The 23596-nt window shown below is 53.3% G+C and overlaps 8 protein-coding genes across 8 annotated transcripts; 6 read left to right on the forward strand and 2 right to left on the reverse strand.

The window, feature by feature from the left end:
• Positions 1-154: 154 nt before the first annotated feature.
• Positions 155-766, forward strand: J4E85_004162 (uncharacterized protein; the record flags this gene model as incomplete). Its single annotated transcript, XM_051468423.1, has 1 exon — positions 155-766. The coding sequence occupies one exon, from the start codon at positions 155-157 to the stop codon at positions 764-766; it is 612 nt and encodes a 203-aa protein (XP_051328015.1).
• A 1996-nt stretch (positions 767-2762) lies between these two features.
• Positions 2763-5180, forward strand: J4E85_004163 (uncharacterized protein; the record flags this gene model as incomplete). Its single annotated transcript, XM_051468424.1, has 3 exons — positions 2763-2973; positions 3022-3431; positions 3480-5180. The coding sequence occupies 3 exons, from the start codon at positions 2763-2765 to the stop codon at positions 5178-5180; spliced, it is 2322 nt and encodes a 773-aa protein (XP_051328016.1).
• A 367-nt stretch (positions 5181-5547) lies between these two features.
• On the reverse strand, positions 5548-8163 carry J4E85_004164 (uncharacterized protein; the record flags this gene model as incomplete). The annotated part of the gene is made up of 4 exons (XM_051468425.1): positions 5548-6513; positions 6561-7343; positions 7390-7809; positions 7864-8163. 4 exons carry the CDS (start codon positions 8161-8163, stop codon positions 5548-5550), a joined length of 2469 nt encoding a protein of 822 aa, XP_051328017.1.
• An 852-nt stretch (positions 8164-9015) lies between these two features.
• On the reverse strand, positions 9016-10771 carry J4E85_004165 (uncharacterized protein; the record flags this gene model as incomplete). Its single annotated transcript, XM_051468426.1, has 2 exons — positions 9016-10525; positions 10578-10771. 2 exons carry the CDS (start codon positions 10769-10771, stop codon positions 9016-9018), a joined length of 1704 nt encoding a protein of 567 aa, XP_051328018.1.
• Positions 10772-11330: 559 nt separating this feature from the next.
• J4E85_004166 (uncharacterized protein) lies at positions 11331-13082 on the forward strand (the record flags this gene model as incomplete). Its single annotated transcript, XM_051468427.1, has 1 exon — positions 11331-13082. One exon carries the CDS (start codon positions 11331-11333, stop codon positions 13080-13082), a length of 1752 nt encoding a protein of 583 aa, XP_051328019.1.
• A 409-nt stretch (positions 13083-13491) lies between these two features.
• J4E85_004167 (uncharacterized protein) lies at positions 13492-14010 on the forward strand (the record flags this gene model as incomplete). The annotated part of the gene is made up of 2 exons (XM_051468428.1): positions 13492-13934; positions 13998-14010. The coding sequence occupies 2 exons, from the start codon at positions 13492-13494 to the stop codon at positions 14008-14010; spliced, it is 456 nt and encodes a 151-aa protein (XP_051328020.1).
• Positions 14011-16198: 2188 nt separating this feature from the next.
• Positions 16199-18883, forward strand: J4E85_004168 (uncharacterized protein; the record flags this gene model as incomplete). Its single annotated transcript, XM_051468429.1, has 2 exons — positions 16199-16853; positions 16908-18883. 2 exons carry the CDS (start codon positions 16199-16201, stop codon positions 18881-18883), a joined length of 2631 nt encoding a protein of 876 aa, XP_051328021.1.
• Positions 18884-20767: 1884 nt separating this feature from the next.
• Positions 20768-21881, forward strand: J4E85_004169 (uncharacterized protein; the record flags this gene model as incomplete). Its single annotated transcript, XM_051468430.1, has 3 exons — positions 20768-20868; positions 20922-21687; positions 21750-21881. 3 exons carry the CDS (start codon positions 20768-20770, stop codon positions 21879-21881), a joined length of 999 nt encoding a protein of 332 aa, XP_051328022.1.
• Positions 21882-23596: the final 1715 nt, after the last annotated feature.

Below are 23596 nucleotides of genomic sequence, written 5' to 3' on the forward strand. Positions count from 1 at the left end.
CTTCAACATCAAAAGAAACTTTTCACACCTCCCATCCCCATCCCGCACTCTTTAAGCCGTCACAGTTACGGTAGCTGTCTCCGTAACCGTCTCCCTCCCAGTCGGCGACGCAGTAACCGTCACAGTGAATATCTGACTCGGTGGTATCGGCGTGATGATCAACGGACCTTCTGATGTCGTTGATGAAGGTACCGGCTCTGGCTGTGGTGGTGCCGATGATGGCATTTCGGTCGGTGCTGGTGGTGTTGGCACGGCGTCGGACGTGGATGCCGTTGCGGATGCGGAGACCGCTGGGGGTGGCGCGATTGAAGATGAAGAAGATTGCGCTGAAGATTCTTGTGGCGGTGCCATAGAGGGGGAAGATGGTGATGGTTGTGCTGAGCTTGAGGGGGCGGGTGGCATGCTTGGTGCAGCGGAAGACGATAGCGTGGGAGTAGGCACAGGAAACTTCGATGTCAAAGATGATGGTGCGGGTTCAGTGGGTGTCGGCATTGCTACTTCAGAAGACGAAGCTGCGAGCGTAGAGGACAAGGCCACTGAGCTTGATATGACTGGCTCTGGTACGGCGGAAGAAACGGGTATTTCGGGTGCTCCACTTGGCTGTGGTGTGGCTGTCGGCATGACTGTAGTGTACGATGTTACGATCACTACAGGCGGTACCTGGAGGGATGCTGATGGGGATACTTCAGCCGGGGCGTTTGATGGAGCGGGCATGGGAGTGCCAGCCACTTCTGATGTTGGAGAGGCTATTGGAGCAGACTCTTGAGCTTCAGTTGGCATGACTGACTCTTGAGTAGATTTTTGAGGCGGCTGGGATGTCGCGTAGATAGTGGTGTATTGCGTGACGATGATGCGCGATGTTACATCAATGGTGTCTGAAGCAGTCTCTGAGGGGAGGATAGCTGTAGACGATTCGCTCGATACAGGGGCTGGAATTGCCAGAGAAGTTGAGTTGACCAGAGGGGTGGAAGATGGCGCTTGTATGACCGACTCGATCACAGAAGATAGGCTGGTGATAATCGCACTGGTGGTGGTGTTGACAGAGGGCGAGCCTGAGGGTGCCGCACCGGGATGAGTGAAGCCAGGCAAACCGCCAGTGGTAGGTCCCTGGACCGCACTCGTCACCGGTGCAGTTGTGGTAGATGCTAGGACAGCACTTGACGCCGGTACGGTTGGAGTGGCAAGCGATGTGGAGGTCTCTTCTATGGGCGAGTAGGTGAACATAGGAGCCTTTCGACTTGTCTCGCTTGCTGTCTTGTTCTCCACAGCGGCAACCGAACTTGACAATGCCGACGATACCGGCACATCGCTGCTCTCTGTGGGCGTTGGTTTCGGACTTGGTGTTACTGAGGATGTGGCCGCTGCGCTTGAAGTCTCCTCTGTGGTTGGCAGAGGTGATGGTGTGATGTACGAAGTAGAAAACACAGTCTGCGGATCTTGTGTCACGAGTGGTTTCCCGTCAGGAAGAACGAAGGTGATAGCTGGTGCTATCGAAGAGAAGATGGTTTGCTTGATGGGCTCCACTATGATAGCAGTCTCTGCTTCTGCGACTTGCTGCCTTGATGTTGACGCGATTGTTGAAGTAGTGTTGGCATAACTAGGAAAACTACACGAAGTCAGTGCTTGTTTCTCGAGCATATGCCTGTATTCCTCACAGTTGTCGTCGGTGGTTCTTTGGAACTGGACCAGCGTTTATAGATGTAGAGCAAGCTGCCAGCAGCAGAATTGTGGAGAAGATAGCCATCGTCAAGACGACAAATTATTAAGAGTGGATGAAGGAGAAAGACGGCGCTTGCAGGCAGAATAAGGAAGCGATGGACTGAAGGACGAAACTGAGATAGTGAACGATTAAGAGAAACGATCGACAAGGAGAAGAAACAGACGGTAAGGAAAGACACCTAGGAAAGAAACGAAAATCGTTCGTCTCAAGCAAACCACAGGCTAAACGTTCAGATGGCTACGGCGGTGTCTCATTGCTACGCGGGCTGGCATCGGGTTTTGAAGCTGCATTAGCCGCCTTGAGCACGGTTTGAGTATACAATGGAACAAAGAGTAGTACTGGCCGAGCATGGCTCCAGTTGCCTGTAATTTGGGCGTGTCACTCAAGCTCCATAGGAAAGTAGCGCTGGTAACTGGAGGAGTGGCTGTGGTGCTCTGATGCGCTGGGTACATGTTTCATCCTCGGGCCAATGAGATGGCGGCATGGCCTCGTCGAGCCCACGACCTTGAAGCGCCTCGCCGAACGTCTGCTACCCGCGCAGAGCCTCCAGATCTCCATATGCCAGAAATAGCTCTTCGGAATGAGGCTCGATTCCGCGGTCCGAGTTTGTCAAGTGTTGCCGGTTTCCGCGTCTTCATGCAGTATGTGCTGTCTGTCGGCTGTTGGATGCGTTAAGAGACCGGAACGCTGTGGGGATTTCTCCACAACACCAAGGTCGAGGTCACGATAGAAGACGACCTGGATGCCTGCAAGCATCAGCTATAGCTATCGACAATATTGTAGTGGATCGAGATGTGTTGGCGGGTTTGCACGTGCCCGATGTTCATTCGTCTGGGCGGGTGAGGGTCGCTCGGGGCAACAGGCGAGTTTCGACAAGGAAGGACAACACAGACCGCCATTTACGCTAGGACAGGCCCTTTGCATGTCGCCAGAGCCTCGAGTCTCGACGTCGCGTACGGTTGGTCTGGCATTCCTTTCTCTGTAGACGTAGAGTTTTTCGTATCTTTTCACCCTATCGCCATCCTCCTTGCCGGCCTGCACCATGAGCGTACGCGTCGTCGCGAGGATACGTCCTCTACTGAAACAGGAGCTCGACAAAGACACCATCGTCACCGCCGAGACATTGGAGGGCGACACCACCCCGGCGGTCGTGCGGATACCGAGTCCGAAGAACGAGGCTGAGTCCTTTAGCTTCCAATTCAGCTCTGTGTACGAGCAGGACGCGACGCAGCAGCAGCTTTTCGATGCCGAGAGTGAGTTCGCGACGGACGCGTTTCGGACCTGAATTGACTCCAAACCAGTCGCGCCGACGGTGAAGCACCTGTTCAATGGCTTCGATCTATCTATTTTCGCGCATGGCTGCACCGGCACCGGCAAGACGCATACGATGCGCGGAGGAAAGTCGCTGGCGGACCGCGGTGTCATTCCAAGACTGTTGAGCTCGATATACCGACGATGCAAGAAGATCGAGAAGGACACGGCTGGCGCCACACACGTCGAGGTCGCCCTGGAATACTTCGAAATCTACTGCGATCGCGTCTACGATCTGTTCGAACCGCCGGAGAAGCGCACCCCGTCTGGCCTGCCCATCCGAGACAACAAGGGCAAGACTGTCGTGGTTGGTCTTACAGAGAAGCCTTGCACAACGCTTAAGGAGTTTGAGCAGCTCTATGACCAAGCCAACATGAACAGGTCAACATCCGCTACTAAGGTGAGGCTTTACACGCGTTAGAGGTAAACATTGCTAATGATGCTGCAGCTCAACGCGCATTCTTCCCGATCCCATGCCGTTCTCTGCGTGAAGATCACGCAAACCACCGAAGACACGGTTCGCGTCAGCCGAGCATCCTGCATTGATCTTGCAGGATCCGAAGACAACCGACGAACAGAAAACAACAAGGAGCGTCTGGTCGAGAGCTCGGCCATCAACAAGTCGCTATTCGTACTTGCTCAATGCGTAGAAGCTATGAACAAGAAGGCCAGCCGGATCCCGTACCGCGAGTCCAAGATGACGAGAATCTTATCGCTGGGTCAGAATAAGGGCTTAACTGTCATGATTCTGAACCTTGCGCCGACCCGCGCATACCACCTCGACACCATTAGTTCCTTGAACTTCGCTAGCCGGACGAAGAAGATCGAGATCGCAGAGGTGGAGAACGACCCCATGTACAGGACAGCAGTCAAACCATTGGCGATAACTAGTAGTGTTGGCGGAGCAACAATGTCACGGCAACCGCTACGGTCCATCGCTGCCGCACACAACGCCAACATTCCGGAGCCGGAGAAGGGCAAGAAGGGCGAGAAGCCTACTAAGGCCTTCTCCGTATACTCCGACGCTCGCAAGGCTGCTGCTGCTGCTCCTCGCGTTTCTAACCTTGCGCAGAACCAAGGAGTGCGAAGAACTGAGGGTTCTAAACGAGCGGCTGAACCCAGCAGCACTTTCGCAACGCGACCAACGAAGGCATTCCGAACTGGGGATAACACCTCACGGATACCGAACAGAGAGCCCGCTCTAACCAAGGCTTCGATCGAGGCTCTCATTGCACAGAAGGTGGACGAGAGGCTAGCAGAGAAGGCATTGCAAGATGCCGGCACCGCTGCGCCGGCGCTATCTGCAGAGTTGCAAAAGCGGTTGGATGAGCTGGAACACCGTATCGATGCACACGAGGAGGACGGAAAATCACAGGGCCTACAATTCCTTCTTATGGCGAAGCAACATCACATGCGCGGGGAGGACGCCAGCGCACTGAGGATGTACCACCTGGCCCAGCCCTTCTTCCCCGGCAACGCAAAGCTAGAATCTAAGATGAAGGCCCTCGAAGACCGGATACGCGCAAAGAAGGAAGAGACCACCAAGCACGTCTCCGCCCCCGTAGAGCTACCCTCACACACCGCCGCCGCAGCGCCCCCCTCGAACCTCCTCATGGCCCCCCTCAAAGCCGTCGAAAAGAAACAGTCAAAGCCCAAGATGGTCTACAAAGACGACTCCGAAGACGACGAAGAATTCGCTCCCGCGCCTCCCTCCGACCACGAAGACTCCTACGCCTCCGACACCAGCTTCCAGTACACCAGCAAATCCAAGCCCGCCCGCAAACCGAAAAAGACGACTAAAAAACTGCCCATCTTCCGCGACGACACTGCCCCAACCACGACTACGACTCTGACTACCACTACCACTGCTGCCGATCTCCCGTCTCACTCCGCCTCTGCCTCTGTCCAACAAACGCCTCGTACCAGCCACCTCCTCAAGATCATCAATTCACGCGACGTCAACCAGATCAAAGCGTTAAAGGGTGTCGGTGCAAAGAAAGCGGATAACATCGTGAACTGCCTGGTTGAAATGGATGATGCTGAGATAATGGATTTGGAATCGCTGGCTATGCTGAAAGGTGTGGGGGGCAAGACGGTGGATAATATGAGACTGGGGTTGAGCGTTGGTAATACTTCTTATGATTTCTAGAGCTTCGGCTTGACTTTGTCGCTGTTTGCGCTTTTGGAGTTTACATCAAGCATGGTGTTTACGGCGTTTTGGTTGTGGATGCGCGCTCAGTGCGCCGCGTAGACTACATTCACACTGCATAGAAAAGGGCGTTTTGGGTTTGGCGGCTTAGGCTGTCTTGCATTTTGCATTCTGCATAGGTCAGATCTTAGAAATTATCGACTATTTCTTCACCACTCTACGGTTGCTTCGCTTTTAGACTTCATTTGACGTGCGAGTGTTCTGCATTATTCGTAATCCTAGTATCATACAAGACCGTAACTTTCAATCTCAGCCCACAAGAAAGAATCCACAATCACTCACTCAATCCCAACTGCAACGGGAGCATCTAGAAAGGCCAAACCCAGTCCTCCGTCTCCTTAGGATCCATACCCTCATGGTACGCATAGTTCTTCGCCTTGATCTGCTCATCCAGCAGCTTCTCCCTCGTCGCCGCGCCCTTGTTACCCAAGCTGGGGATATTGTCAAGCGCATCAATCGCCAAGCTATAGCGATCAGTGCCGTTCCTGATGGCCAGCTCGAGAGGAGTGTCGATATTGCCCTTCTCCCTGTATCCGCGGACGAGCAGGTTCTGCTGGCCCTTGCGGCCATACGTCAGGCGGTGGATCAACCAAGGGTAAGAGTGGAAGTTGAAGATGCAGGGTACGTTGTCGGTGAAGATGGCCTTGTACTCGTGTGCCTTGAGGCCGTGGGGATGCTGGTCCTCGTCGATGAGCTTGAAGAGGTCGACGACGTTTACGAAGCGGATCTTGAGGTCGGGGAGGTGTGTGCGGAGTAATGCTGTTGCGGCGAGAGACTCGTGAGTGGAAACGTCACCGCAGGATGCCATGACGATGTCAGGCTCTTGGTCCTTGTCGTTACTCGCCCATTCCCAGATACCAACGCCCTTTGTGCAGTGGGCAATGGCTTGCTCCATGGTGAGGTACTGGAGGTGCTCCTGCTTGTCGGCAACGATGACGTTGACGTAGTTTTCGCTGCGGAGGCAGTGGTTCATCGTTGAGAGCAGGCAGTTGGCGTCTGGTGGGAGGTAGATGCGGACGACCTCGGGGCTCTTGTTCGCTACGACGTCAAGGAAACCTGGATCTTGATGGGTGAATCCGTTGTGGTCTTGTCGCCAGACAGTTGCGGTGAGCAGGATGTTGAGTGAAGCAATCTTCTGTCTCCATTCGACTTCAAGGCACTTCTCGATCCACTTGCAGTGCTGGTTGACCATGGAGTCGATGATGTGGATGAAAGGCTCGTAGCTGTTGAGCAGACCGTGACGTCCAGAGAGGATGTAGCCCTCTAGCCAACCCTGAGTGGAGTTAGAAATGTGGCATCGAGCAATGGCTTGTGTCTTACCTCAACAGTGTGCTCTGAAAGCATCTCCATAACGCGTCCTGCATAGGCTAGGTTGCCACCATCCTCGTCTTCCTCAAAGTACTCGCCCATCCAGACTTTCTTACCCGCCTCGTACACCTTACCCAGCTTGTTGGATTCGGTCTCGTCGGGGCCAAAGAGACGGAAGTCTTTCTGGTTATCTCTGATGATATCGCGCAAGAAGGCGGCGCAGTTTGCCATGCTACCAACCTTGGCGACACCTCCCTTGGTGACCTCGATAGAGTAATCACGGAAGTCGGGTACGTGGAGCTTGTGTCGGATCAGACCGCCATTTGTGACAGGGTTTGCGCTCATCCTCCTGTTGCCGGTTGGCGCCAACTCCCTAAGCTCGGGGATGAGCTTGCCGTCCTTGTCAAAGTGCTTCTCAGGCTCGTATGAGCGCATCCACTCTTCCAGAGTCTTGAGCTGGGACTTGTCCTTGAGAACTTTCGTGAGGGGTACTTGATGTGCGCGCCAGAAGCCTTCCAAGAAGTGGTCTCCATCGACGTGCCTAGGCGCGGTCCATCCCTTGGGTGTACGGAGCACGATCATGGGCCAGCGCGGCCTGAAAGCCTTGCCCGAGTCCCTGGCCTCCTTCTGGTATTCGCGGATCTTCGTGATACATCGCTCCATCGTGGCAGCCATAGCTTGGTGCATAGACGGGATATCGCTTCCCTCGACGAAGTAGGGCGTCCATCCGTAACCGACGAAGAGCGCTTCGAGCTCCTTGCGACTTACGCGCGCGAGGACAGTGGGGTTGTTGATCTGGATCTTGTCAGCGACATGTCCTTCCGCAAAGTTCAACACATACCTTGTAGCCGTTTAAATGCAGTACAGGCAAGACCGCACCATCCGTGATCGGATTCAAGAACTTGGTCGAGTGCCAACTGGTAGCAAGCGGGCCGGTCTCAGACTCGCCGTCTCCGACCATTGTCAGAGCAATGAGATCTGGGTGATCGAACACTGTGCCGAAAGCGTGAGAGATGGAATAACCAAGCTCTCCACCCTCGTGCAAGCTACCAGGTGTCTCAGGTGTGGCATGCGATCCGATTCCACCGGGGAACGAGAAAGACTTGAAGAAGCGCCTCATGCCCTCCTCATCTTCGCTCTTGTCGGGGTAGACCTCAGAGTAAACTCCTTCCAGGAAACTGTTTGAGAGAACAGCGGGTGCGCCATGACCAGGGCCAGAGATGAAGATGGCGTCCAAATCATACTTCTTGATGAGACGGTTCTGTGCAAATCATTAGCTCTTTCATTTACCAGAGCCGCGTACGGTCATCCTTACCATGTGAATGTATGTGAAGCTCTGTCCAGCATCCGAACCCCAATGTCCCAGCAGGCGTCGTTTGAGGTGATCCAGAGTAAGCGGGTCGCGAAGCAGAGGATTTCTCCTCAGATATATCATGCCGAGGCACATGTATAGAGAAGCATGGAAGTAGTCAGTCATCTTCCGCACCTCATCCTCGCTGAGCGGGTGTTCAGTGATTGAGGACCTCGCGGGTCCATATGGCGAGATGCTAAGGTGTTCGACATCCTCGACGAGGGTGTCGGGATCCGCTGGAGGTTTTGCTACCATGGCATCCATGATTGCAGGTTGGTGGAAAGGTACGACCTTTCGTGCTTCAGGAAAGATATTGAATGAAGCTAGGTCTGAGGATGTAGCCAAGTAGTACAGATACGATGGAGGCTACGATCACCAATTGCGAGTAGTGGAGGTTTGAAACGATTCAGAAATAAGAGCTTCACGTAAAGTTGGGACGAAGAGGGCCTTTAAGCAGTCGCGCGTCAGTATGCGCGACTGGAAGCTTGAAACCTGGCCAGCGGTTCGACCGGAGACGTTCGCCTGGTCCATTGAGCTCTGCCATTGGTGCTCTGAGTGGGATCATGCTACTGCAGCGCGATACCATCATAGCGACAAATTCCTTTTGCAGGTGTTGTCGGTTGCGTCATGGTTCGATGGACCGAGGTGGGGTCAGTCGAGAATCACGCTAGTGAGCGACGCGTTCCTGCCGCCAATCCTCACGATATGCCATCCATGGCGTGATATGTACTTGAGCTGACTGAGCTGGAGAAAGACAACCGTACGACCTGTATCTTTACCGGTGAGCTGAAGTCTACGGCTATTTTGATGCCACCGGATGGCGTGCCAGTGTAGGACCTCTCAACATGATCTCAAGACGCCGGAAGACGGCGGACAGCATACTTGCCAGCCTCCACTTCCCTTCCAACCCTGGCTTCGGTATCGGAACTTCATCCGAGCGGATAGTGATCTGCGCAAGCATCTGCAGCAAGCTTGCTGCTCAAATATTTACGTGCAGCCTGGGCAGACATTTGGGGTGAAGCAATGCTGGCAAACACGGCCGTCTTTAACATGTAAACTCCAACCAAGTGGATGTGTGAATGCATTCGATTGCTCTATATGTTCATGATCTATTCCTCAATGCATTCCATAATCTCCCTCCGCAGCAATGGTCCTCTGGCATTCAGCGAAAATAGCAGCCTGCCTGGCTACATCAGCCAGTCGCCCAACGACTTGCTTGTTACCATCCAGGAAACCGTACAACGCATACGGGATGTCTACCTCGTTACAAAACTCCTGCACCAGCTTTTGGGTCTGCCTCAGATTGTGCCGAGGGATTCTCGGATACAGGTGGTGGATAGCCTGGAACTGCAGGCCACCATGGAAGAAATCCAACCATTGCGGGCAGTCAACATCCATCGTCGTACGAAGCATCTTCTGCGCAAAGGATTCATGAATACCCAAATCTGCCGTACTCATAGCGAAATGAGACAGCGTGATCTGCACGTGAAGGGGCGACGTAACGGCGTGGGCAATCAAGACGAACCAGAAGCGGCTCCAGTTGTCGGGTATGGTCTTGTACACGACTCCATAACCGAACCAAGTCCAGTAAAACAACATGCCTACCATCTCGAAATATCGGTGCCACCAAGCTGGTCCTTTCTTGGGCCCCTTTCCAAGAAGCAAATACATCCAGGACAGTCTGTAAAGATTGAAACGCGCTACCATCATGATCGGGTAATATGTGTAGTGCTGTAGCGGGATCATGACCTTTGCGAATGCATCGTAGTCCATGGCCCACTCGTAAAAGGTTGTGGTGAGACTCTCCATGAACCGATGGGTGATGGCGAAGAAAGGGATGTATTGGATATCAGGATCGTGTTCGGGGTGGTTCGTAACGAGATGATGAACGTTGTGGCTGTATTTCCACCAACAAGCACTCAAACCGCCCAGATAGGAGGCGATGAACATTGCGATGGTCGAGTCAGTCGTGAAGTCGTGAGTGATGCCCATGTGTCCAGCATCGTGGACAGTGAAAGTGAGCTGGTGCCAAAAGCACGCAAGTGGTACGGCACTGGTGATGTACCACCCCTTCGTCAGCAGGAATATGAAAGCGGCCAAGAAAGACCCATAGCGTAGGCATTCGATACCGTAAGCAGTGTAGTTGCAGTCGTAGAGACCTTCTTGCTTTATGCGCACTTGCAAGTCGCGGTATTTTTGAGTGATCCGATCTTGAGTGGCCGGGTCCAGGGACGGGTATTTGGCCTTGTCGAAATCCAGCTCTTCTTGAGTCCGCCTGTCAAGCACTGTCATCTTCGGAGTGACCCTGTCATCCAGCTCGACCGATGAGACGCTTGAGTTCGAGGAAGCCCTGGTGACATTGGCTCCGTTGCGTTTGCGGGCCGAAGCAGACGGCCGATCTGCTGGTTCGAAGAGCGGGCTGCTGTCTGCCGAAGAGGCTGAGCTAACAGTCTCCTGTTCTGAAGAGGAGCATGATTCCATGTACTCCTCCTCTGAGAGTCTATCCAGCTCTTCCTGTGTCCGGAACTTCCCTCCCTGTATCGGCGGCAGGAAGTTGGTCCATCGTCCTTCGATACGGCCGACTTGGTAGCGATTCATGAGCTCGAGCGTCTGCGCAGAGTGGAATCTGGGTGCAAAAGTCAGCATTAAGCTTTCCTGGGCACCACGGGACATCATACCGAGTGACTTCGTCTGTGGCATCTCGTCCCACCATGTGCGCGATGGCCTTGTCACCGCCTGGGTGATAGGGCAGCCATGCGTCCACCTTCAAGACCTTGCCGTCTACGATGACAATTGAGCGTCCATTGGCGATCTGGGCCTCGATCTCTCTTCGACTGAAGACTCTCGACTTCCTGTCTGCCTGGGCGGCCATGTTGCGGTACGGTGTGGTACACGAAGAGTGCACAAACGAGTGTCCAGGTGCGGGCTCAATTGACGAACGGAATTCAATGTACAGACAGTCAGACCACAGCTTCGCGGCGTCTCAGAAGGAGCTAGGCGTTGCGGTGAGCTGCGCCGGAGCCAGCCAGTGGAACAGGAGATCATGAGCTGATAAACTTCCGAAGCTTGCCCGCCAGGACCCTGCACGCCCCCACGTTCCTCGCCACCCCAGAGCCGCATCCAGCAATGACCTCACATGTCAAGCGGAGAGCATGTGTGGCCCTGCAGCGCCGTATATGTAAGTAATAAGTCACCAGAATCTACACGTGAGCTTCGACAAATTTGAAAGTCTTGGAGAGCATAAATGCGGCAGGTGCCCACTTGAGCTTGCTATTGCGCGCTTTCTGTCGGCAAACTCCGACACTCCATCACCTTCTACTTCGTGACCTTTCTCTGCCAAGTGACATTTGTTGACTTCCACTCTCAATTTCATCCTTTCTCAGAACAAATCACATCACCCAAAGCGTCCTCCAGAATTCGAGATTCCAATCATGACCCGAGATATCAAGGACTTAGCGAAAGAGTGGCTGGAGCTCGACGAGGACAAATCAACGACAGATGAGATCTACAAGTTGTTGGTGGATGGCGATACCGAGGAACTCGAAAAGCGACTTCGACATCGTATTGCCTTCGGAACAGCTGGACTCAGAGGGCCCATGCAGGGCGGCTTCGCCTGCATGAACTCTCTGACAGTGATTCAAGCTTCCCAAGGACTAGCAGCGTACCTGCTCAAGACCGAAAAGAACGTTGAGAGAAGGGGTGTAGTCATTGGGCGGGATGCGAGACATAACTCGGAAAAGTTCGCCAAGCTCACCGCAGCTGCTTTTGTCGCAAAGGGCATCAAGGTGTGGTGGTATGAGGACCCGAGTCATACGCCCATGGTTCCCTTTGGCGTGCGCGAACTCGACGCCGCTGCTGGTATCATGATTACTGCCAGCCACAACCCGGCTAAAGACAATGGATACAAAGTCTACTGGTCGAACGGGTGCCAGATCATTCCCCCACACGACGTCGGAATCGCCGAATCTATCATGGAGAACCTCAAGCCTGTCACTTGGGACACGAGTGTGATAGAGTCTTCACTCCTGGTGGAAGGAAGTCTGGATTTGGTACAAGACAAGTACCATCAGGCCGTCCTGTGCGCCGCACAGCCCGAGCATGTCAAGGTCAAGATGGACCCAGAGCTCAGATTCGTGTACACGCCCATGCACGGTGTTGGACTTCCTGCTATGCAGCGTTGCGCAGAGACACTTGGTGTAGCCTCGCAGATGGCCGTAGTGGAGGCTCAAGCACAGCCAGACCCTGACTTCCCCACAGTCAAGTTCCCGAACCCCGAAGAGAAGGGAGCGCTCGACCTGGCAATCGAAACGGCAGAGAAGTCATCGATACGCCTGATTCTCGCCAGCGATCCCGATGCAGACCGACTTGCGGCAGCAGAGAAAGTAGGAGACAAATGGCATATCTTCAGCGGTAATCAACTCGGAGCGCTGCTTGGATCCTACCTCTTTGAACGTTACCCGGCGTCAAAACCGCGAGAGAAGCTTGCGATGCTGGCCTCTACTGTCAGCTCCAGGATGCTTGCAGCGCTAGCGAAGAAGGAAGGTTTCAAGTTTACCGAGACGTTGACTGGATTCAAATGGCTTGGAAACGTAGCGCGACAACTCGATAGCGAGGGCTACGATGTGGTTTACGCCTTTGAGGAAGCCCTAGGATACATGATCCCGCAGACAGTACACGACAAAGACTCCATCAGCGCAGCCGCAGTCTTCCTAACCGCCGCATCGCATTGGTCCACCCAAGGCCTGACAGCCTACGCCAAGCTACAACAACTCTACCAATACCTTGGCTACTTCGAAGACGCAAACACCTACCTCGTCTCGCCATCGCCCTCCGTGACGACATCGGTGTTCACAGCTATCCGCGCACTGGGCAGCCCCCACCCAACGTCGATTGGCTCCCGTAAGATCGCGCGCTGGCGAGACCTAACCCTGGGCTATGACTCAAAGAGCAAGGACCACAAACCCGATCTACCGGTTGATGTCACTAGCCAGATGATCACCTGTGAGCTAGATGATGGGGCCGTGTTTACAGTCAGAGGCAGCGGAACGGAACCGAAGATCAAGCTTTATATTGAGTGCCAGGGGAAGAGTAGTGAGGAGGCGAAGAAGGGCGCTAATGAGATCTTGGAGGATCTGCTGAGGGAGTGGTTTAAGCCTGAGGAGAATGGGTTGAGACTGGCTTAGGGCAGGAGATGTTTTCTGATTTAGATACTGCTACTACCACTGAGTTGAAGGGTGAGAGGGCATCTTGAACACAATGCAACGTTCTCTTGCGGAGTCGAAATGCTCGTGCGGTTGTTTTACGATTGTATGCTAGCAAGCACCATGTTTATGATTAGATGCTCTTACACGTATTGAGGAATTCATCATCATCGTCGTCTTCCCAACTTAACGTCGCTCCACAGCAGACTCACCTTCACCTAAGATCTGCGGGCTAAACCCTATCTTCCGCGACCAACAGCACTTCTCTCACCTCACCTACCTTTACCCATCCACCTGCTAACCTACCACCCAACTCCCTTCTACTCAGTCATCCCCCCCTCCATCTACAACAGCCCTCCTACCCATCTACATCCACCACCCCACCCACCAAATGGCCACCCTATCAACATCACCCATCTCCCTCCTCTGGGTTTCCTGGACAGACATGGATAAACTCGTCGACGTCGAAACCTACGGCTTACCCCAAATCACCAAATGGACGAAGGCTCAAGTCAAGTCCCAATTCGCCTCCAAAGACCTCGCTCCCATCTGCTGTCCCCACCTCCGCGCTCCCCGCATCCCAGAAGCTATTGTCGAAATCAACAATTCGCGGAACAACGCGCCGGCTATGCAATATTACATGACCAACAACAGGTTCTGGCTGGCACACCGTATGCTGCTGCAAGCGCAGTTCCAGTCTGCGGTGAGGTTTACGACGGATGAGTGTTATTATTTGCTGGAGGAGGGGGAGGCGGTTGTGGAGGTTAACGGTAGGCCGTTGACGGGAGTGGAGAAGAGGATGTTGGATGTTGAGCCGGGGCAAGTGGATATGAGGTATGTGTTGACTGTGAGGAAGGTGTGTGAGAGGTGTTTACTGACTTTGAAAGTGAGCTGCAGCCGACGGAGATGAAGATGCATCTTGGAGTTGCGATGAGGATTCCGCCGTATACGGTGCATTGCTTCAAGGTGAGGGCGGATTCGCTGGTTACAGCTGGGTGTATTGTGCCGAGGGGAAGAGATGAGTAGGGGAGATGGGCTATAGAGAGATGATTTGGATGGTAGACTTGGACGTGGATATTTGACGAGGAAAGGCGGATAAGCACGACTAGATGGCCAGATGGAGTTTTGAGAATGACTGTGGATGGAGGATTTGGATGGAAAACGCGGATGACTAGATGCCAAATATGGCTGGTGGTCTACCTGATTCGAAGGACCTTAACGTCTACTACTTAACGGGGATGCATGAGACGAAACATGCGATGCAAGTACTATACCCAAAAGATAATCGATGGTACTGTTACACGATCAAGGTGTACATGTGCATGGCAATATTGGAAGACACCATGATGACACTCACTCAACAATGAGAATAGTGGGTGTGTGCGTAAGCGCTTCGCGGCCTCGACGTTTGGCATGTGAGATAGGCAAGAGGTGGTTGCACCCTACTCATCACAAGATGGGACGAGCGCTCGGCAGATAGTTGTATCTCCCAATCTTGAAACTCATATCCTCGACTAGCGCCCGCCTTCCCGATCGAGACCCTGTTAGATGCAGTGTAGACGCAGCGCTGACGACAACTAGTCACATACGGTTCTGCCTTGTACGGATGGGTCCATGGCGAGGCTGATGTCTGGGTCGAAACTTGTCGCCATGCGCAAGTCTCCATGGTCGGGCCTGTTGGACGTGCAGATGCAATGCAGCATGCGCAACAGTCCTCCGTGAGTACTGGCCAATGAGCGGCATGATTAGTCGACTAGAGAGGCGCCATGTATAGTGTTGTTGTTGCCTTGACAAATGGGAGTTGAGCATGTAGAGCTGGCGAGAGCGCAGAAGAATCGCTTTTTCTCAGAAGTATCAGGGCTATGATGGAGGGTTTACTTTTTACCCTTCGCCGGCCGCACATGGCGTTTATAGCGTTGCTGGATTCGACGGCTGGGTAGCAAACGGCCAGGGTGTTCGGCCGGGTGTCAGCTAAGCAGGGGAGGCGGAGGAATGCGTGCCCTCAGCCAATCACGTGGGCGTCGTTGTATCGATAGGCCTGTCCCGCGCGTACCCAGACTCCGGGGAAGTGTCTGAGGCAGCCGTGACTAAACCGCTGCGGGCGGCGTGCATGCGTGCTAAACAGTCACGGCCCAAAAGTATCCACGGCCTCTTTCCCCTCGTGTGCCCACCAGTTCTGTCGCGTCCGTCGCGTCCTCCCAGCTGCGCCCTGTCCGTCTATAAAGACCCGTCGCTCCTCCCCTCGACGTCGCCTGGTTTTCGCAATCTGCTCGCACATTCTTCGGTACGCCCTCGGCCCCACCAGAATTTCCCTTGGAAACGTGCTAACGGGATGAAAGCTTCAACAGGAACCGCGACATGTCTCTCTCCTAGACTATTCGCGTCCTATGCGGGATGCGCTGCCATCAACACCAATGGCGGGGTTCGGCGACCCAAATACTCATGTCACGCGACAAAGTCACCATGCGCCGTCGCAACCAACTCCCTCGAGACGATCGCTGCCAGACGGGCCATGCAACTATCGCGACGCGCACATAGGACAGTGTGGATGTGACCAGTTTTGGGACAAGCTCAGCGCCGAGCTGCACGATGAGAGCGCCGACCATCGGCCTAGCAGCGAGCGCTCCACGTGGTGTGTTTGCGGGCACCATGCCTGCTTCCATCTGAGGGCGACGCGTGCGCCAGAGAGGCAGGCGCTGTCGATGAATCTCCCGCTGCCACCACTGTATGCGACAGGTGAAGAGCCGCGCCAATTGCAGGCAAGCGCGCAATGCGACACGGGTGCTGCGATGCGACAGCTGGGGGACAACCTTCTGTCTGAAGGGGGTCAAGCCATATACAATGCGCGCATGCATCAACACTCCAGTCCTAGCCAGCGCCCCCAGCGACAGCCCTCTGAGACCAACTCGTTTGGTCGCTTGCTACAAAGTCAGGACACTCCATCACAAATCAGCACGAGCGGCCTCCCTGGACTTCCCTCCGTGTGCTTGCTATCTCATGAACGCCGCCCAGTAGCTAACAGCGAAGCTAGGTATGGCGTGAATCAGTCGCGCCAGACGGTGGCAGGTCTTGGTCTTTCGATGATGAACTTGGAGAGCATGGCTCAGCTTAACCGTCAACAGTCGCCTACATCCACTATACCCGACGACATCAACATCGCCCATACCCCGCGAAAGCTACCCCACGAGCCCGTCGTCTCCCCAGGCAGGGCGAACATCACCAGCCCATCGCGCGGCATCCTCGAGCAGGTACTTGAGTTCAATCGCAACTTCCAGCCCGACGAGCCTGGCGATACCATACCCAACACCTACAACCCCGAGGAATACGTACAAAGCGCTACCGAGGTGGCTACTCCAAGCGTTGGGAACACTCCAGATCTGAGCGCTGCTGATCGGGCTGTACAGGACGGGAAGGACATGATCGACGCAATGAAGCGCATTACCTCGGAAATCCAACAGCAATCGACCAGCTCACCTGAGCGACAGACATATGGCACAGTTCCCACCCAGCTCTTGCCCAAGAACGCTACAGCAGGACCACAGGAACAGCTGCAAACCCTCCTCCAATCGGCTCCACCACAAGGTCTCCAGAAGCTTGTCTCCTACCTTGCCCCTCTCCATAATCTGCTGAACTCGATACCCAATGTAGCCAAAACCATGCAGGAACTTGGTAGCCGCCTAGACTTGCTGGAGAATGGATCTTTCAACTACGTTCAGCCGGAAGATCTTAACAACACCTTGGAGATGTACGAGGGTAGGCTAATTGACGTGGAGCATCGCATGCATGAGCATGAACGCATGCATGAAGCTATGGACGAGCAAAGTAGCACCAGCTCCTTTAGCCGAAGGCGCATCGACAACGCCACCACGTCGTTTGGCTCCAATCAATCTGTTGATTCCACCACTTCCTCCGCCCTTATCCTCGCGGCCATGGATCGCAAAGATACAGAAATGGAGCTTGATAACATTAAAGAGAGATTGGATGTGCTGGAGTCCGCGGCGCCACCCACATCGCTCCAGCCTTGGGAAGTTGAGGTTGTCCTACTGCCATGGGGTCCGGACTTGAAAGGCATCTGGTTCTCGCCTGATGAACCCATGCATGACATAGCGAAGACAACAACCCAGAACTCTGAAGAGTGGACCCAAGCTCATACCTTGAAGACCATGAAAAGCCTGCCATTCCTCGGACGAGACTCCGATTCGAGCCCCTACCCTGGTGCTCGCAACTCGGTCAGAGGATCTATACCTAGCCAGGCCGACAACGGGTGGAGTAGCCAGGACATTAGTAACTGGGCTTCGGGATCTACGGATGACTGGTTGTTTCCCAAAGCTTGTGGAAGCAACAACCTAGTCTACAAGCGACTCCAAAGCAGGGGTTTTGTCCGAGATGTTACGTTCAAGGGTTCCAGCGCCAAAGATATTCAAGAAGCCTTGTCACATGCATTTTCTGATGTCTTCGATTACCTGCAGTACGACGACAGCGACGAAAACCCTATGATCTCTGCCTACCCAGGTCTTCGAGCGCCCTACATACCACTTCGAAAAGTACTCAAGGAGTCGCGACTACGTTTTCTTACGCCCGCCGAGATGTCCAGCAGTGCGCTCTGGAATGCTCAGTTTCTCTCAGCCGGTGTCATGATGAGAGTTTCCGGTGGAAAGAAAAGGCTTTACGTCACCGTCCGCGAAGCCTATACCCAACAAGTTGATCGCAATGAGTTCGTTGTCATGGAACAGTCATGGCCTGAGCTGCGCCAATTACCTCGCTATCAACCCGACCAAGACTCGCAGATGGAGGGCAACGACGAACAGTGCCAAGCGCATGTCCCTGAAGCGGATGCGAAAGAAGCATGTTGGCAGTTCGTCGAGACATACGATGCTCCGCCTGCTAGTGTGCATTCGTCCTTCGGGAGCAATCAGTCCGTCCAGCTCTCCATGCGCCCTGCTGGTCGAAATTGGCGACGGTCAATCACTCCCAACTCGATACTTAAGAACAAGCAACCCCAGCCCATCTCTCCACTAAGTGAGAACCATCCGCAACGTCCACTATACTATCGTAACCGTACGGTATCTGCTTCGGTTGTCGATACCGTCACACCTCGTCAGTCGAAACGCCGCTTCAACCCATCTATCGTTGAGCAATCCTCTGCCCCACAGCCAATCTCACGTGCACCCAGCCTACCATCCGCGAGGCTGAAGCGCCGTCGCGTAACGAACTCATCTTCCCCACGACCCGAAGAAGCACACGTAGCGATATGGAATGCGACCCCTCGGCAGTCCCGAGAACCACCGTCGCCTTTCTACTCGTCACAGCCCGCACTACCACGCTCGAACTCAGACGTCATGAGCAGACCAAGCCAGCGGTCCGTCGCCATAGCAGGTAAATCAACGCCTTTCGCCTACGCGACACCGCACTCAGGACCCTTCCCGGCTGGCCCTGGCTTCAACGCTTACAACAACGGCGGTGATACCGAACCAGACGACGACGACGACGACGCTCACGATAACGATGACGGGGAAAAAAGCTGGCGTGGCGTTACCGATGACGACAATGACCACGACAATGACAGCGCTTCAAGCTCAGTACTTGGTGCTGAAACTGGTGCGCAAGAGGGAGCTAGCTTCTCGGGCGACGACAGTGGTTTCGGGAGTGATAACGGAGAAGATAGCGATGCGCCGTCGGAAGACGAGGGAGAGGTTTATGCGCAGCGTCAGCATGGTGAAGAGGATGAAGATGAAGACGACGAGGATGTTTTTGACTCTTTGCTTAGTATCATTGAAGCGTAGATACGCGGGGTTGATATACGGATGATTTGGATTAGGTCATCACATCATGCAAGAAGAGCAAGGAATCTGGATATTGGACATCCAGCTAGGAGCATTTGAAGAGAAGCACACACACACACATATATCAGCATAGGCGTTCTAAGGCAAGGAGACCTTGTACTATATTGCTTCCATTGTACTTGCAGCGTTTTGTTTCCCTTTTTGGAACCTTGTTTTTTCGGTTCCTGGTTAGCAGGGTGTGTCTTTGTGTACTACTAAAATTGGTCGTTGGGGTATGGTTATACGGTTAGCACAGTGGTGGTGGTTGTCAACACCTATTGTCTCTACCCTTAAGGCGGTTGAGCTGGGAAATGAATATTTTACATTTAGTGTTCTGCATTGGTGTATTGAATGTGGAGAAGGTGATTGATGTGAGTCTCTTTGATTAGCTATGATATAGAGACTGAGCTCTCACGATGAGGCAGCGTCTAAGCCACAAAGAACTACGACCATGCATGTAGATCCGGGCCAAGGGACAGTATCTGCTTCTCAGCCAGTGTCAGACGTGATCAGAAAGCCAGGGGCGTCTTTCAGCACGGCAGTCTTGTCGAAAACATCAAAGCAACCAATCCACACACCCTCCCCTTCATGGCCACCAAGATTCAGTAAACGCATAGCCTCAACGAGCTTTTCGCGAGTAGTAGCGCCGTCCCGGAGGTGTTCTATCGCATCTGGCGCCAGATATACTTTGCTGAGACCAGGTAATAACAACCGCGGGTGTATTTGAGGAAGCTCTCCGGAAGTGGAGAAGAGACGCGTCGTGGACACGTAATTGTAGCTGATGGAGATGGTTTTGATGGCGCTACGCTGACGAAAAGTGAGTATCTCGGTGAAGAGCTCAAAAGCTTGAACCGATCTGAAATTGAAGGAGTTGATCTCAAACAGGAGGGGCGCGCTTTCAAAGTAAAGCTGACGACAGACGAGTGTGACAGTTAGGCTCTGTGAGACGCGCTTCATACCATAACTGTCGTGGAAGTTGGTCTGGCTGCAGGCATTGAGACGAAGCGGTAATGCTCCAGCTGGCCTTGATCCCGGGGTATCGTACAGACTGACTATGTGTCCTCCAACAACATAGCCGAGTATTTTGTTGCGAAGCTCGCCCGGAAGACGAAGAAGCGGGGATTCGGTCGAGTTGCGGGTAGTACTGAGTGTGTTAGCGATCAAGATGGTCTTTCTGCTGTAGCCAGACTCTGTCACTTACATCTCTGATACCGCACCAGATACTTCGGCACTAATTGATGCCATCTTGTCGATGTAACCGCGCGTCTTGGGCTGAGAACACAGTGGAGGGTGGGAGAACTAACGTAGGTGAGATAAAGTGGCAGGAGCGAACTTGTCAACAAACGAAAGTCCGTGCTGAAACTGACGCGGTGAGTGACCAGCGTGCTGACACATCTTCTGTCTGTAATTTCCGACGAGTAGACAGATAGACGAGTTAACCAGAAGTACACAATGACATCAAGATGTCCAAAGTTCCTAGTCTATACCCAGGTACCAATGTGAGCTACAGAGTGAAATCAGCTCTAGAGACCTATTGCAGCTTCTCAATTCCTTTCTGATATGGCATGAATGTAGCATAGACAATTGAAGCATCATTCGCATCACCAGACATTGCTGAAGCTGTGTTGCTCACCAATTATGGTGATCCCACTGTGACGTCATGACATGTGAATGTGACAGCTGCATATGCTGGGCAACCTCTCAATTCCTCAAGACGTCACTTATGGTAATAGACAAGCGTGTATACTAAAAACAATGTGATTTTATCTGCATCGAGCGAGAACATCTTTATTTCTCTACTACCCTACTTTACATTAACCTGATCAAATTTACTAGTTATCCAACATGCAGTCCGTCCTCCACAAAGTCATTGGCCCTAAAGAGGTTCACCCAGAAAACCTCGAAGGTCGCGTCGCAGTAGTCACCGGCGGTGCTCTTGGAATCGGGTACGACCAGCCTCTTTCTCTATCCTTCCAGATCTTCGCTAACCCGCTTATAGATATGAAGTCAGCCGCGCACTCGCCCTCGCAGGCGTAAAAGTCATCATGGTGAACCGTAAAGAAGAGCAGGGTGCCGACGCCATCTCAAGCATCAAGAAAGAGAAGGCCGACGCGCAGGTCGAATGGAAACACTGCGACATGGGCAGCCTCAAGGAAGTCAAAGAAGTCTTCTCCGAACTACGCAACTCGCTCGACCGTCTCGATTTCCTCGTTCTTTCCGCCGGTATCAACACGAACTTTTACGGGGAGGACGCGGACGGTATTGACCGCCACTTCGGAGTGAACTTCCTAGGCCACTTTTACGTATGCAATCAGCTCTGGCCCGTACTACGCAAGACGGGTAAGATGGGCACGAAGCCTGCGCCGAGGGTCGTCTTTGAGTCGAGTGAGATGCATCGTACTGCGCCGTCGGACGTGCACTTTGCGAGCATGGACGAGATCAACGATAGCTCGATGGACCCCACACGACTGTATGGACGCACAAAGCTGGCTATGATCCTGTTCGCGAAGTACGGCCTGCGGGACCGCGTCATCAAGCCCAATGGTGACAATGTCTACGCTCTCTCCGTACATCCTGGTGCAGTTAATACGGCTATGCAGCAGCAGTGGAAGGACGCGTATCCTGGTATTACCGGCAAGCTGTTGTCAAATGCCATGCTCTTCGCTGGACGAGACGTGGAGCAGGGGTCGTACAGTGCGCTGTGGTGCTGCACGGCAGATGAGATCGAAGAGAAGAACATGAATGGGTACTACTTCAACGACCCCGTAAGTTGCCCTTGACTTTAGAAACAACACTGTTGGGCTCGATGACTGATACGTGACTGCAGGGCCAACCAGGCAAAGAGACGTCTCAAGCCAGCGATGAGAACCTTGGTGCTGCGCTCTGGGATCTGAGCGAGCGGATCATCAAAGACAAATTGGGTGCAGATGCGCTGGTCGACTGGAGTGCGAAGGAATAAGATCGTGCTCAGATACAATATGGGCAGCTTCAATTACGTCTAATCTCGTGCGTAATGTGCAAAAGATTATCATTATGGGCGTGTAGAAAACATATCTTATAAGAGCTTACAACATCCTGAGAATGGTACATGGTATAATAACAATGACTCCACCATCCTAAGAAACATAAGGCCAAACCCCGCGTTGATGAGTTATGATCCGCTGCGACCTTCCAAGTTCCCGTGAAGACATATAACGACGTAGACCTTGACAAGATGGAGACTCCCTAACCGCATCATCATCGAGCAGCTCTGGATGCTCGTCGACGACCATAAACACCGCCTCCCGCAGATCCGTCGCATGCTCCGGAAGGTCCTCGTAAACCCACAAGATGGCGTCAATCATCTCGGGATTGGGATGGTAGTATTCCGCTGCTTCCTGGAACCTCTTCGTACATAGCGCCTGTAGGTCGGGTACTAAGTACTTGTCTGCGACTTCCCAGAGCTGAAGGTGCAGCAACATGTGGCGGGGTGTTGGGGTGTGATAGAGCGCTCGGCCTGAGCCCTTTGGCATGCCTTGAAGTATCCGCTGTCGTTTCTGGACAATCTGATTTGATTGTAGGTTTGGAGGTGTTTGAAGTTTCCGCTTCTGCGAGGTAGATGAGGATATAGCGCCGACGGCTGGTGATGCTTCTCCGTGGGGCAAGCGAGAACTGCCATCATTATTGTGGGGGTCGTGTTGATCGTTCCCCTCGCAACTGGCATACGGGCTGTTGCCATAACTTCTGATCCATGTCAGATCCTGTGTGCGCGCATCAATCTTCCAGGAAGTGGCGTCGTAGTCGCCTTCATGAAGAAACTCAATCATGAGACTGACCATAGCAGGTTCGTCGTCATGAAGCGTTATGGTGCCTTCGGAAGCCTCCTTCCCAAATTCTATTGCGCGCCGAAAGTATTCAGAGTAGGGAGTAATGATCTCTAGATCGACAGTGTAGCTATCAGCCCCGCAGGCTATAGTGAAGTTGGACTTCATGGCTCTGGAGTGTAGTCGTCTGGTGTAGGGGTTGAGGCTTGGGTAGGTGTGAATGGGCGAAGGTGGATTGGCAGTGATTGTTGGTAAAGTGGATAAATCTGGTTCTTGCTAGAGTGTTCATGTGCGTCAACAGGCGATGGCAGATAAATAGAGTATTCACTCTGTCGCTGACCACGTGAGCCGGTTGCCTTAGGATTTGACATGAACTCACGATGTGGCCACCTTGGATGAGAGAGGCCGCACATCGTGAGATCGAGTTTGCGATGCGGCCCTGAGCCAAAGGCCTGGGATATTTTCTGGGTTTTGTAGTTTCTGAGCCCCAACCCCGTGCAAAACGTCGTCCAGCTGCCGAGAAGCGACAAGAGGTGTGTTTCTTTCATAGATCATGAGGTATGGACGTTGACGGAAAAGAGACGTGTCCAGCTACGAGTCTTTGCAAGAAGTCGAGCATCCTATGAAGTCGTGTAGACTGGATGTATGCTCGCTGGCTAGAGAAAGAATGCTTGGGAGCAATAACGTGATCTTGTAATCTTTGCGTGTACCCCCCCACCTGATTGGAAGAGATGACTCTAACGCAGGACCTAGGTTTCAGCACCCAAGCCCGAAAATCCCAGCAGGGGTAGGTCGTATTGACCAGCATAGCGTGCGTACGACATACTTCGTGCAGACAGCCTAAACATGCAACGAGGATGACCCGACAAGG

Source organism: Alternaria conjuncta (genome assembly GCF_024043145.1).
Source record: "Alternaria conjuncta strain BMP 0040 chromosome Unknown scaffold_5, whole genome shotgun sequence".
Lineage (NCBI taxonomy): Eukaryota > Fungi > Ascomycota > Dothideomycetes > Pleosporales > Pleosporaceae > Alternaria > Alternaria conjuncta.